The sequence below is a fragment of the Drosophila albomicans genome, chromosome 3, assembly GCF_009650485.2.
Source record: "Drosophila albomicans strain 15112-1751.03 chromosome 3, ASM965048v2, whole genome shotgun sequence".
Lineage (NCBI taxonomy): Eukaryota > Metazoa > Arthropoda > Insecta > Diptera > Drosophilidae > Drosophila > Drosophila albomicans.
The window spans coordinates 49,857,024-49,872,158 of NC_047629.2; the positions used below are offsets into that span (position 1 = coordinate 49,857,024).

A 15,135-nucleotide genomic window follows, 5' to 3' on the forward strand; every position below is an offset into this window, starting at 1 on the left:
AGATCAATTATTATTTTGAGTGTTCAACTGGAAATTAATAACTCTTTGCTCCGCCTCAACGATCGTTCAATAAAATTATGCATTCCGTTTGGTTGTCGTATAAAAGATTACTCAGAAACCAGCTGAGTTAATCAACTGAAAATATTTATAGATGTGCTCAGTAGCGTCATCACCTCAACTGCACACACACACAAAGCCAACGCGTATAATAAAGAAATAAGCAAACAATTTGCACTCATTTTTCATCAATGTACAAGCTGCCGCACAGTTCTTGCAACACACACACACTCGACACGCAGCAGCAGCAATGGCAGCAGGAGAAATAGCTATCGATGTGGCATCAACAACTACACTCAAAGTTGTTGTACATGCTGTTGCGCGTTCGCACAGCACTTTTTCAGCCCAAAGTGTTGCACGTTGTTGTTGTTGTTGTTCTTGTTGCTGCTGCTGCTGTTGCTGTTCTTGCCACTGTTTCTATTGTGCAATTAGCGTCACTGTGCGTGTGTGTGTGTGTGTGTATTGTATGAATGTGTGTGTTGGTGTATTGTGTTCTGTGTTGTTTGTAGAACTTTGTCTGGCGCTCTCGCTTTCTCTCTCTCTCTCTATGCAACAGAGTAAAAAATTGCTTTGCCTTTGCGCCAAACGCGTGGCATTTGAATACTTTGAACTGTATCAAAGTGGTTTGTTGCCGTTGGCAGCTGCAACAAAACGCGCATTGCTCTCCTCCTCTTCTAATCGGCTCCTCTTTCTTTTTTTCTGTTTCGATGAGAAATTGAGAAGTTTTTGGACATTCATTGAATGTGGGCTTTTGTTTTGAACGCGGGCAAAAGTTGTTGCAAGCTGTGTGTGCCCCATTGTTGTGGGCATTTTATGGGCATTTTCATTTTGTACTACGAATATGTGGCACAACGACGACGACAGCGACGTTGCAACAACAACAATTTGTTGTTACAATGCATATTTGCCATATCTCGACCGGGGCATAAATCGAAATCGAAATAGTTGAAATTGTTTGGCAAATGTAAATTATTTTATTTGTTTGCAAAATTGTTTTGCCTCCTCCACACTGACAAACTGCAGACATTTTGCGTATTGCAAAATTTACGACTTCCGACCAAACACAAACAGCATGAAGTAGAACTCTTGGTGAGGGGGTAAAGAAGTGAAGTAATCAGGCATAGAAAACTACTTTCTAAAAACTCTAGATGGCAACAAATACTGAAAACAATAAAAACAACAATAAAACAATAACAATCAAATACAATAAAGTCGAGAAACAAAATGATTAGCTTTAAAGTGAATAAATGGTAATAAATGAACTAGCAACACGCTCTTCTCGAAGCCAGGCACTAAAATCAAATTCATTAATCTAAATCGAAACGCGAACGTTAAAAAGATTCGTTTTTGGCTTTTTTTTCGGGTTCGAGTTCTTAACTCGATTGTGCTTAATTCTCTGTTAAAAGTTTAGTCATTAATTGCAAATCGCATGCAAATTAACGACATCACATGCTGGAGAACCGGCGGCCTGAAAACTACATGCGATATTATGCAATTAGTAACGAAGAAGAAGTCTCTTCTTCGCCGAATCGTCCACAAATTAAGCGATTTTTGGGCCCATAAATCCAATGAGCCGGCACAACACCCACTTAAGCCCTGAGTGTGTGTGTAAAAAGAGAGCGGTTAACGACCTGTTAATCAAAAATTTGCATAGCTCTTTGGCCAAGTGAACGCATACGAGATAAGAGAAGGCTAAGAGGCTACCACCATCATCATCAGACAATAGTTATAGTATAGTTCCATCTACTAGTTCTGTAGCACAAACGCCGATTACTTTCACAAACTGCCTAATTAGTCAGTCGAGGGAACTGCATAAATTTACGGGGGATGCTGCTGTTGGTGAATGGCTCCGTTGTGTCTGGGCAAGAGAGAAACGTTGTGGAGATGTCTCTGTAGCTGTATCTGTATCTTTTGTATGCTTGTATCTACATCGTATACTTAATGTCCATTTGTAGCTGTGTGTATGTGTGTGTGGTACTGAAAGTCATCATTGTTGCGCGTGCCGTTGCCTGGGACAGGTTCTTTGCTTGATTAATGTTGTTGACCATCAATTAGCAGCTTCGAATCGAATCGACTGAAGCGCGCGCTCTTGCTTCGTCGCTGTCTCTGCAGACAGCGCGTCGCAAATTCCCAGAATAGAACATAGAATATTTTTGTGTGCTTAAACTGACTCACTCACCTTGAAGAACTTGCCGAGAGCTTTGTAATCCAAACCATCAGAGCAATTGAAGACCACACACTTTTTGGCCACTGCCTTGGCCAAATCCTTGCAGGTTTCCGTCTTGCCAGTGCCAGCAGGTCCTTCGGGTGCACCGCCCAAGCACAACTTCAATGCACCCATCAGAGTGCTGTAAACGAGAATTAGAAAAGTGGTTTTCCAGCGTTAACAACCGACGATGGCCAAGCGAAGCATGTTTTTAATATCTATTTTCGCATTTCTTTTTTTTTCATACTTCTCCGAGCTCAACACAAAAAATTGTCATTTATGGATTATTTTTTGTTGTGCTGTGCAGCGGCGACGGAACAGCTTTTATACCCTGTACCCATTAAATGGGTGCATATAGTTGAACTAATGCATGAAAAGCATTCAGGCGAGCTACCCTATAAAAAAGCGGTATTTATTATGGGGCAATCCCAGCTCTGATTGCATCTGACCTGATTTTTTCAGTGAGTTATGAGCTGAAGTATGCAGTAGCTATAGACTCGATGGTATAAAGACTTTTATTTTGGATCAGGCCATCTGATATTCATCATCAATTGTGATGTAACAGAATTCGACATTTTAATAAAATTGTTAAAATTGTAGTGATATTAAAATTATTTAATAAAGTTGTCTACATTTTGCTTTCAACTTCAGCAGATTAGATGAATTAGAATTTTGAGCAAATGGGTTATGATTATTTTGGTAAAAACGCTAAAAATAAACTTTCTATTGATTTTATATAAATTATATATGGTGGCAATATTAATATGAAGGAATTATTAAAAAAATATATATTTTCATACTGTGGCTTTATTATTAAATATGGTAATAAGGAAATAAATGAATATATCTTTAAAGATATATCAGTACTAAATTGCAAGAAATAATTGAATTAATTAATAGAATTATACTTTTAAGATATATTTTAAACATAATAGATCTATGACTATAGATGCTTAGATATTATAAATAAATAATAGATAATAGATATAATAAAAAATAACAAACATATAATATCAATGTATTACATTTGTTTAATCTATTGCCTTAGGTTTAAAATCTTACAATTTAATTCCATTAAAATAATTCAAGAAATATGTCTAAGCACGTAAATTCTAATCGAATTGAATCATATATTATCACTCTAAATTTATTTTCTAACCCTTCATAAATTCTTATAAAGCTTATTAATTCTACAGGGTATTTCAACGTCACCCTACCTATGCTCTACTTCCTTTTCATCATAGCATTTTTTTTGTGCTTGTTATGCAAGTTCATATTTTTATCATATTGGCAGCGCTGCCAGCTTCGCGTTCTTTGGTTGTATATTTTTTAGCTTTTCCGGTATAACCATACACAAATATCTATACACTCGTTGCTCTACTTCTTTTTTTAACTATGCAAGTGTGTGTGTGTGCCATAAGGGTGTATGTGAGTGTGTGTGTGTGTGAAAAACTGTCCAACATTGATTTATTTGTTTAATATAAAAGTTTTATCGGAAACCCCATTAAAATGTCCTTTCTGCCAGCTTGCCAGCCAGCCAAACAGGCCTCGGCTATGTCCTGCTGCTGTTGCTGTTTCTGCTGCTGTGTTACAACAGTGTCGTCTTGTTGTCGTTGTTCTTGTTGTCGTTGTTGTTGTTATTGTTTGCGTTTGTCGTAGGCAGCTTAAACATCAAAAAGGTTTTCAGCTCTTTCGTTTTTTTTTTTTTTTGCGTATTTTTGTATTGAAAAATGAAAATAAATTTAAAATTCAGTGAAATAAAATAAATATTTTTCCAATAAACGTTGCCTTTCTCTCCCTGCCTGACTAGGGAAAAGCGAGGACCATGTTGCTGCTGGCCATAGCCGTTAGCTCAGCTGCTTGGCAAACGTTTGTCAATTAATATTTGCAAGTGTGTGTGTGTGCGATGTGCATACGCGTATGTGTGTGTGTGTGGTTTTATTGGGAAAATAAAGACATAATTTGTTACCCACCGATAACAGCGATCCGTTAGAGGTGTGACCACCAAACGGGGCAAATTGCCCAAGTATTCCATGCCATATTTGACTTCGGTAACCACCATGCTGACACACACCCAATCCTCGTTCTCTGCAAACACATGGAACACACAAAGCGGATTAGTTCAAGAGACTTGTGACAACAGCAACTCTCTCTCTGCTTTACTCACTCTCATCGACTTTCCAATAATAGCGCAGCTGTGACATCCAATCAAAGTCCTGTATGCTGGTTATGCGCATATCCGTCAGATACTTGACCACATCGCGTGCTTTAAACCAATACACACACAAGCAAACAACAGTCTTGAGTCAGTTGTGGCAACTTTGTGTCAGTTGAGTTCAAGTCTACTTACCATGCACATCCAATACAATCAGCGCCTCGACAGCGATGCGAACCCCAGCCTGAAGATCCGTACGGACGAGCTGCACAAGTTCACCAATTTGTACATTGGACTTCTCAAGGTATGCGGGGAGTTCGCGCTTCTCGATGGCCTCCTCCACCTGCGGGGTTGGGGAGCGCACAATTGCAAAGGCAAAGGAATATAAAATGCAAAAGAAACTGCAGCGCAGAGCAAGAGCACAGAAGGCAAGCAAATAAATGGCAAAATATGATTTTCAATTTGGCTGCAAACGCGAAACGAGAAATACATTCCGAAAGCCCAGGAGAAAAAGCTGCGCTTACAAAGAGCAGCACAGTAGAGGACAGAGGAAAGGGGGGAAACTGAAGCGGTCGCGAGCTAATCGCACTGTCAGGCATCAGGAGTGACAGCAGAGAGGACACAGTGGAGCATCCACCTTTGTGGTTGCGTTTTTTGCTACTGCTACTTTTGCGGTTGTGGACTATTTGCTGCACATCGTACATACCTCATAGGTCCAGGCCATGCAGCTAATCCCGAGCACAACTTGGCCCGGCCACGAAACAACCCAGGAAATGCGATCAACCAGTGTATAGTCCTCCCAGGACTCACGCATCTGTTCCTTGACGCTGTCCAACATCACATACTCGACCTCTTTAAGCCAAATTTCAACCAGACCCTAAAAGCAGCCAGGGATTAGACAGGATTTAATATAAAGCAAAGGGGGACTTACGTTCGCCGCTTGTGGATTGATTTTGCGCACGAGCGCAACGCGTTCGTCCTCATCGCTAATCATGTGCGTAATCTCCATGTTATCATCAAAGGTCAGCGTGCCAATCTGTGAAGAATTAAATATAATCTCCCCACTACAATTACTTCTCCTTTCTCTCCCACTTACACCCTCAAAACATTTACGCAAATGCGGCTGTACACGCATGGGATCCTTGGTTTCCGATAATATCTCCAGCAGTTCGTCGTTGGACAAAAAGAAGAAGCGGGCAAAGAACAAACGCTTCTGTTCCAGATACGTATTCAGACCCTTCTGCACCGTCTCCAAATCTTCTATAGCCTTTGTGAAAATCTCCAGCATGCTGGGATATTCGGTGGCTGCCATAACATGTCTGTCCTTCAGTGTGTGCTTCATAATGCGACGCCAGATCTTATCCACAGCCTTAAAGTTACGTCCCTCTAGCGGCATTTGTCGCATAATATCCTCCGAGCTAAAAATAGGCTCCAAATACATCCAGGTGACCTGCACCTGAGTCCAGGCATCAATGATGTTCTGTATGAGCAGCAGACGCTCTTCCCAATCATCGGCCTTCGAACCGAGGGCCACAATGAAAGGCGAACGCTTCATCGCCTGTGTGCGCATAATATGATCATCGAGCAGCGTCTGAATATCATCGATAGATGCCAAAAGATGCGTGTCAGAGTCACGATATTGCAGCACATCGAACATGACATCGCGCCAATCGTTCTGCATATTCTTCAGTCCCATATTCAAATCATATTCCTTGCCCGCCGCATTGGCAATCTCCTCCAGTTCCGGCAGTATGCTCATAATATCCGCATCGATCATATCCTTGAGTGTAGGAAATAATTTCGGGTTGATTTGACGCCCCAGGATCTGGGATACTTTGTCCCAATGTCGCTGCTCCAGACCATGTCGACAGATGGAGTCGAGCACAGGCAAATAGACGCGAAACTTTTCGATTTTAATGCGCATCTGTTCGGCGGCACGTTTTGCCACCGGATTGTAGGACAACTGCCGCGACAGTTTGTGCATAATCTGTTGACGAGATGGGAAAGAGAATGTTGAAGGAAGAGGAGTGTGAGAAAGATGAGAGTCCAAGTGTCAAGCATGTGACGTTGCGTTTGGCTTTTCCAAAGTCAACTTTAAATGCGGTTCCCTGTCTGCTAAGCCAGCTAAATGGGTTCGCAATACACCCGGCTTTCCCCCACACTTGCTTTTCGCTTTTCCTTTCCATTTTTTTTCATTTTTTTGGGGACTGTTGTTTGTTGTAAACTCTGTGCGCTGTTGTGTCCCCACTTTGCCGCTTCAGCTGTGCCGAAAAATTCAATTCAACTGCCTTTCGCTTTGAGCTTTGTGGCACTCGTTTTTCTACTACTACTACTTTTGCTTCTCTACCCTGCTGCTGCTGCTGCTGCTGCTTTCTACACACAATCCCTAGCTCGCTTAGTCGTCCAAGTTGCCGCCAAATATGTTGGCATTTTTTCCGTTGCATACTTTTCGGCTGGCAGTTTTTTTTGGTATAGAGGCTACTGTTGCTGGCTGGTTGGTTGGTTTTGCTGGCCGGAGGCGGCTTGAGGTTTTTAGTTGCATTTTAGCTGCTACATTGGCTTACAGACTGACTTGGCGACACGGGACTGACATCAACAGACGACATGCATGGCCACTGGCAAAGCGAGCAACAGCAGAAGCAGCAGCAACGTGAACACAGTTCCGGCAACAGCTCAAAAACTTTGCCACTTCTCTCAGTCTCTGTGTCTGTGTCTGTCTGTATATTAAACGCAGCATGCAGCATGCTCGCTGCTCGTTTTTATTTCCGCCAGGCAATGACAACTTCAACTTCCGATTCCGACTTGCAACTACTTACCTTGTACATGGTCTCGATCTGGTCCCGCACACCATCCGCATTAAGGCATTCGAAGCGCTCGAACATCCTGCAAAAGAACGTTGTAAATAGAAATATACAAAAGTGAAGCAGAGATGGAAATAGGAAAAAGACTAGAGAGCCAAGTTCCAAGTTGTTTTTTTGCAGTTGTTGCCAGCAACTCAAATCTGGCTATTTTCCGCTGCACTTCAAGTCAACTTTGTGCTGGCATTTGCATTGCGGATTTGCCACCGGCATTGCCAAGGTAGTGCAAATGCCCAGCAGCTCAGCAGCTCTCTCTCTCTCTTCCGTCCTCTGTCTGGCACTTCAATTTCAAATATTTTGTCATTTGCGACAAGTGGCCCAAAAGGAGCTCGACAGAGAGAGAAAGAGAGAACGTACTCGAAACTCTGGACTTTAGACCATGTTCTAGCAGGCAACCTTGCAAAATAATTGCAATCGTTTTAAGCGTTGCCCATGCCATTGCTTACCAAATGAGATAATCCTTTTCGAATTCATACGATGTTTTCCATAGCTTCTCAATTGGTTCCATTTTCTCAATGATTTCGCCCAGCAGCGGAAAGGCGGAGACATCAATTTGCAGCAACGCCTCCTCCACATTAATTGCCTTCGCCTCACGACTCAGATTCTAAACGAAGCAAACACACACGAGAATACAGACATACTAATCTCTGATTCTTTCGTACTTACCTCAATTGTATTGAAGAGCAAATCCACCGTATCCACACGCTCCTTGAGCTCCTCCAGTGTGAGCACATCGCGTATTTCCCGTATACGAAAACCGTCCATGGTGCGCTTCTCCTGGATCAACAGTTTCTCGAATTGTAGGCGTCGTTCGCTGTGGGAAATAGCCAAGGATTTAAGACCATGACTTTGGCAAAAACACATTCAAGATGAAGTACAGACCGTAATGCCATCTCCAGATTATCACGCACAACAGCCAAACGTGCGGCGCTCAGATCAAGGACCTCCTCCAGTTCGCCGGGCAATATGAATGTGCGGGAATTCAGATGAATTTCATCGCCTGTTGAAAGGGACAACAGCAGTCAAAATATCTATGTGCTAGATAAATGAAGTGAGTGTACAAACTGTCGTGCATGCTCTTAATTAACTGTGCTTAACTCTTAATTAATTGGCAACGCGCGTTTTTCGGGCCAAACTAATTAATTATGTGTACAAGAGAGCAAGCATCCTGTCTCACACTCTTTCTCTGTGTCTCTTTGCTGACAAGTTTTGTCTGGCAAATGTGGTTCGTATTTGGTGTGACAAAAGCCACAGACAACTGGACAGACAGATACAGATATATGTATATATGTACATATAGAGACAGACTTGCTTTTGCACATACAATTGTAGCTATTTCAAAGATACACACATGACACTTGACGATAAATCGCAATTGTCTTTGGCATGGACAGAATTTGAGGAATGAGTGTGAGTGAGAGAGAGGATTGAGGTTTTGTCTGCATTTGTCGGTTGTCAAAGCAACTTTCACACATTCATGAATTTGTTAAGCTCATTAAGTTGCATATTCGGGGGTTTTAGCGCAAGCTCAATGTTTGGTGTCTCACCGCAAGTAATTATAAAACCAATTAGTAGACTCAGCTTGTTAGTTGAGGTTAATTATGTTAAGCACCAGCTACTCTATGCTAAACTGACGCTGCTCCCCAGCCAGTTACCTCGGAACTCACTTGCATCACAAAGGCAAACAGTGGAAACTCTCTAAAACAAACGAACGGCTCCAGCTTCTACTCTCCTGCTACAACTTGTGCTGCTGCTCGGTGGCGCCACTTGGCAGCTGCACAAACAGTTGAAACTTTCCCCCTACTACTCTCCACCTCTCTTCAGTCGTCATCACTTACTGGTCAGGTATGCATGTGTCAGCAGGAATACGACGCGCTTTAACACAAGCTTGATTTCATCCTTTATGGCAAATATGCGCATCTCACGGCACTCGGTTATATAGTTTTGCAGTGCGACCACCTCAGGTGTTTCCTCTGGCCGCTCACCGGCCTTCATCGACATCTCCTCGAGTTCCTCGCAGATGCTGAAGTGGCGAGAAAAGAATGTTAAAAAAAAACCGATCAAAACGTTTAATAAGTATAAAAGTTATCTATTAAGTGGCATTGCCAATGCAGTCAGCAAATCGAGCAAGCAGGAAAGGTACAGTCGAGTCAGTTCGACTGTGATATACCCGCTACATATTTTCAATACAGTTTAAAAGTTACGGAAATAATACCGAAATTATCGAAAAATACTGAGATATACTAAAAGTTATAATTTGGTATATGAATATACAACTACATTTCAAATATACCTCAAAATACAACAAATTTTGAAATATACCAAAGACTACATTTGGTATATTGATATACTATTACATTTCAAATATACCATAGAGTAATAAAATAATTGTGATAAAAGCTTTATTTGGTTTACAACTACATTCCATATATACCATAGCGCCGAAAACAAGTTCTGAAATATACCAAAAGTTATATTTTGTATATTGATTTGCTACTACATTCCATATATACAATAGCTTAGAAAATATACGAGATTGTCAACCAAAACAATAAAGATTAATATATTATAATGTCAAATCTGTAAGGTGTTCAATCGGACAGACAAACATGGCTATATAATACCCATCTATCCCATGTGTCGCGGGTATAATTAAAATAAAATGAAACTGCAAATGAAAGGCACTTGGGAAGCCGAAGGAAACTGTTCTACTTACGCGCGATTCTCGTTCAGATTGAGTGCTCTGTAAAAATCAATTATGAAATCGTAGATATTCCTCACGTACATGCGCAAGGATTCTTTAACATGTCGATTATCCAACAGGAACAAATTTAACGGTATGAAATCACGCAGATAATAGGTCGTATCGCTGACGGCGCGCAATTTTTTCATTAATTCCTGAACAACCTGTTGGCGATGCAGATGCGTGGGTGCACCACCATATAAATGAATATGCATTTAATAAAATACAAACAAGTTGCAACAAAAAAAAATACAACCTATCTGATATATGTACAAATAAATGCATGTGTGCGTATGTGTGTGTGAGTGCTTTGCATTACATGCATGAAAAAATTGCAGGCAACGAACGCGTTCGCAATCGGAAGCAATTTTTATTTTAAATAAATTGCGCAAAAAAGGATCGAAAGCGGAGAGGATGCAAGAGGGAAATTGTCGGTCGTTTCATAAAACTTAATGAATGTGAACTGAAAACTGCTGGCAAGAATGGGTTAATTGAGAGCCCAGGCACATGCGTTGTTAATGTGTTCAGCAACAGTAGCAACAGCAGCATCTGTCTAACCAAATATTTTATGCACTACGTGAACCAAATGACATGGCAAATTTTGTGCACTCGACAGCAAATGAAATTTAGTAATCGAACCAAAACTTTAATTAACAATGCCAAAACGAATTTCACATCAGCAACAACAAATGCAACACGTACCAAATAGATACAGATACAGTTGCAGATACAGATACGGATACATTGTGGCAGGGGAGTTGCGAGAGAGAGTGAGATTTGTAGTGTGTAGAGACTCGCATAACTTGTTCAATTACAGAAATTGCCAGGCAATTTTGCCAAAACAGTCTAACACGACAGTCAGACCGACAGACAGGACAAATTGTCTGTCAGCAGTTTATTAATATTGCATAATGAAATTTTATGTTAATTCTACGCATCATTGCGTATAATCAAATCGAAATAAATAATTAATTTCATTTGAAGGCGAGACGCAACGCATTTTGCCTGAAGGCATTGTCAGAGAGTTTAGCCAGACATGCAACGGCAATATAGCAACAGCAACAGCAACAAGGGATGCATAAGTTTTCCCTACACAAACACACACACAAACACATTTACATAGCTATTTTGAAGGTAATTTCCATACGCACCACTAATTCAGGCAATGTATTATCTGTCCAAATCTTCTCAACCATGGGCATTATCATCTTTTGAAACAGGCCATAATAGTACTTATAGATGGGCTTTAAGTACACGCTTACACCGCGCCAATTGACCATAACAATGGCCTCAACTTTGCTGCACAGTGTCAGAAAATCGACATGATCCTCATCGATAAAGTGCAGAGAACCCTCAGTATCGGGCGCTGTAAGAATTGTAAAGTCTAGAGATAAGATAAAAGAAAAAAGTGCTTTACTTACCACGACCAGACATGATGTATTCAAGGCGAGGTATATCGTAGCCCACACGTAGTATGTGCTTAAAGAGATCTCTGATAATGCCTGGCAACTCCGACATATAAGGATAGATATAAAGTTTATAAGAATTTTCCATTTCAAAAGCAGCCACATCATCCACATCGGGAACCTGTTAAGACAAATATATCTTTGATATTATTCTTTAAATTAAAAAATACTATTAATATATAAGAAATACTAAATACTAAATGCTAATTGTTAAATACTATTTACTATTTATTATAGATCATTTCTTACTCACCAACCACTCCAGCATGGTCTGCGTTGGCACTGGCGCTTGAAATGGATCCGCATCGTCTGCATCAAATTCATAGATATTATCCTCAGTGCGTACGCCGGGACCAAAGTCAATTGTCTCGTTATCAAAGTGAGCACCAACTACGGATACAGTGAGTGCCATTAAAGGTCTTCGTCTCAACTTTGGATCATGCATCGAATAGCTTTCGATTTCGTTGCCATTCTTAAAGCCACACAACACTTTAAACAAATATGCCAGACTCTTATTGATCAGACTGTCCAAGTGACGGGACATCAACGCATGCACGCATTTGAATAGAGTATCAGCACGTCCACCATACTTTCCGGACATGGGAACTAAGTCCTTCCAGCTGTTGCGCATCAGATCCATCAAGTCAGCACAACGTGGCAGCCAGTCGTTGATCAGAAGCTGGAAATAATAAGATTCAAAATTTCAATGATTACAAAAGAAAAAAAAAACAATTATCTGCAATGTACCAAGGCACAATTTCAACACTAGTTTAGTGATTAAATAAAATTTCCCTTCGAAAAAAACCAACTAAATGTAATAATTGTGTATACGCAATGGTAATTAAAATAAGAGCATTCATTCATTCAATCACAGCGATATGAGTCAAAAATGGTAGAGCTTACCAGAATGTGTACTAAGTTCCTTATTTTTATTTCTATTAACAGATGTGAATTTAACCAAAACTTTTTCCTGCACAAAATTCATTATGCACTAATATAAAATATGCAATTAATCAATGCAATCGATTTGGATTAGGAGGCTAAATTAAGTATAGTTCCACAAAAATGAGATAATAATCCGAAAAATACAATTACAATACCACAAAAATATGCAGTTAAAATGTATAAAGCAAATAAAATGTGTATGAGATTTTCATGCCATCTTATGCATTTATCAGTGATGTGCAATTAAATGCATTTGCAATTATCGTCTTTACCCTGTACTTACATCTCTCACTTGAGCGCAACTGTCTTTGACAAAGGTCTGCACAATGTCGGCATCCAAGGGTCGCTCTGGGAGCAACAGCTTCGATAGATCCACAATAACCAGATCACCATAGAGCTGATGCCACAGCAGATTCAATGCTTGCACCGTGGGATGCGTTGTCATGAGCATCTCGCCAATGCGACTCTTGGAAAGTAGCAGACGAGTGCGCCAAGGCACGGGGGAGACAATGGTCAAGGTGGGATAATCAGGTGGTTCCATTTCTAGCTGCAGGCGTTTGCGTTCCATGTTCGACCTGTCGAGACATTGTCGTGTATAATAGGAGAGTTAGTTCATGATGATTATAGCCTCGGGGCGTCGAGTGTGTGGTGTACTTACTGCAGCAGATAGCGCAGAAAGGAGCGCTTGACATGGTAGCGAAAATCCTCTTGTAGATCGATAAGGCAAACGATGAGGAGGATGGCAAAGTCAGCGGGAATGGCGCGTTCGCCAACGAATAGATAATCCATTAATATAACTTCTGGCGGCAGATGAGGCCAATATTTCTGTAACGAGTTGATTAGTCGACTACTAAGAATCATGGCAGGTAGTAGCAGTAGTAAAACTTTCAGTTCGCCCCCGCGGCAGGCAGAATAAGCAGAATGAGAGAACGACGTCGACGTCTTTGTTGCTCATTAACTTGGGACTGCAGTGATTTGCCAGTTGATGGCAAGTGCTTGACTTGAGCCACGCATCGCAAAAAGCCAAAGTTTCCATGAAGCACACGTCAAAACATCAACACGCGTTCTCTCCTCCACTATACGAGTATATATATTATGTACCCCCACCAACAAGAAGTAGTAGTAGTAGGTACGACCTGTAGACGTCCTCTCACGTTCGGGGAGCGTGTTTAATATGTTCTCGTTGGCTGACAAACTTTTGGGCCAAAAACTTCTTGAACGCGCGCGCGTTAAGTTTGCTAATAATGTTGACGCTCACGACTCCCCAGTGTTGCACAGTCGAGTTGAGTTGAGTTGGCAGTTGGCAGTTGGCAGCTGAAAGCCAGCACCAAACAGCAGCAGCTAGCAACGTGTTGACATGAACTTACCTCTTCCTGCAATATGAATCTGTAGGCATCCTGCAGCACCGTGGAACGAGGATTGATATGCCTTATTGCCTTGCGTATCAGTCGCGATGGATACGACTCCAGTTGCAGCACACTTAGCTGCAACATAGAAAAAAAAAAGAAATTCAAATATTTGCGTCTCTGCAACTCGTTATCTTCATTATACAGCTGTTAACTGCTCCCAAGTCCAGCTTCATAAAAACCAACATCAATTCGTCACCTTTTTGACCCTCGCTTTTGGATTTTGTTTGCTGTGCTGTGCGCGTTGTTGTTTTTTTTTTTGTTTTTTTTTTTTTTCACAACTAATCACGTTATTCATAACTTTGACCACGCCACAGACGCCCCATAATGTTTATGAGCTATGAATTATATAATTTTTATAAGCACGTTTTTCTCACAGCCCGAAAAGCTAACGCAGCTTAATTTACTCGCACGCTCACGCACACATATTTACTTTGTATTAAGTTTATTATTATCATTTTTTATGTGCGCCGGCCTCTTGGACTCGCACTTGGACATCGCTTTGGATGTGGATGTGGACTTGGCATGGAAACCAACCTCCAACGCATAAAAGTTATTTATGTTTGTCGGTGCTCATTTTTGATGTGGTTTTTATGATCCTTGGCCTGACTTTGGCTTGGAAGTCGTCAACAGCATCGCATCGCATCGGATCGCCCACACATACAAAGTCTTTTCATTTATTTTTCTTTTATTTTCCCTCTTTTTTTTTTGTTAGCATATGTGTTGGTCATAGCTGCATAATTCAAGCGGGTTATCCCCATGAGCTGCTTAGCTCTGGAAAGGGGTGCATGCAACATGATTTTATTTAGAATATGTCTGAGAGCCTCTTATGACTCCTTCTCTCTTGTTTTCGTCGAACTTATGCTATGTGCTTTTACTTACGGTCTGCAGCAGGCATTTATAACGCTTTTGTATGGCAAGTGTGAACTTCTCCTCCGCTGGCAACAGCTTCTTCCTATACTTTGCCAACAATTGCAATTTCTGCTCCTCCGGCTCAACGGGCTGCAGTGGCGCCATATAAGGAAAGCGTCTAAAGAGAAGCCAAAGAATTAAATTACAATATGTATATCTTGAAATCAGAATTTAAATATAAGGAAAAATAAAAATTACATATTACTTTAAATATTTCAGTTTCATGCACCTAATTTTACAGCACAAAATAAAGAAAAAAATGGCATTTATAGCACTTTTCCATTTTACATTTTTGCAACAATCTCTTCGAATAAAAATATTTCTGATAAATTTAAATGTTTTAATATCAGAATTACCCTAAAAAAATAAGATGTTTCTAGTTTGTGA

The 15,135-nt window shown here is 40.7% G+C and overlaps 1 protein-coding gene across 2 annotated transcripts in view; it reads right to left on the reverse strand.

Moving 5' to 3' along the window:
* The window catches only part of LOC117567269 (dynein axonemal heavy chain 3), a 51,401-nt gene that overhangs the window by 31,642 nt on the left and 4,624 nt on the right, over positions 1-15,135 (reverse strand). The window contains exons 7-26 of one of the 2 annotated variants that reach the window (XM_034247131.2): positions 14,719-14,866; positions 13,798-13,914; positions 13,089-13,255; positions 12,714-13,005; positions 11,739-12,164; positions 11,441-11,606; positions 11,171-11,385; positions 9,993-10,183; positions 9,115-9,299; positions 8,159-8,276; positions 7,943-8,090; positions 7,723-7,880; positions 7,235-7,301; positions 5,515-6,405; positions 5,350-5,454; positions 5,125-5,295; positions 4,614-4,761; positions 4,431-4,529; positions 4,237-4,351; positions 2,237-2,405 (exon numbers count right to left, since the gene is read on the reverse strand). In XM_034247131.2, the coding sequence (XP_034103022.1) occupies positions 2,237-2,405; positions 4,237-4,351; positions 4,431-4,529; positions 4,614-4,761; positions 5,125-5,295; positions 5,350-5,454; positions 5,515-6,405; positions 7,235-7,301; positions 7,723-7,880; positions 7,943-8,090; positions 8,159-8,276; positions 9,115-9,299; positions 9,993-10,183; positions 11,171-11,385; positions 11,441-11,606; positions 11,739-12,164; positions 12,714-13,005; positions 13,089-13,255; positions 13,798-13,914; positions 14,719-14,866 (4,096 nt within the window). The remainder of the gene's footprint in view (positions 1-2,236; positions 2,406-4,236; positions 4,352-4,430; positions 4,530-4,613; positions 4,762-5,124; positions 5,296-5,349; positions 5,455-5,514; positions 6,406-7,234; positions 7,302-7,722; positions 7,881-7,942; positions 8,091-8,158; positions 8,277-9,114; positions 9,300-9,992; positions 10,184-11,170; positions 11,386-11,440; positions 11,607-11,738; positions 12,165-12,713; positions 13,006-13,088; positions 13,256-13,797; positions 13,915-14,718; positions 14,867-15,135) is intronic. The other variant, XM_052006011.1, reaches the window with a different exon arrangement.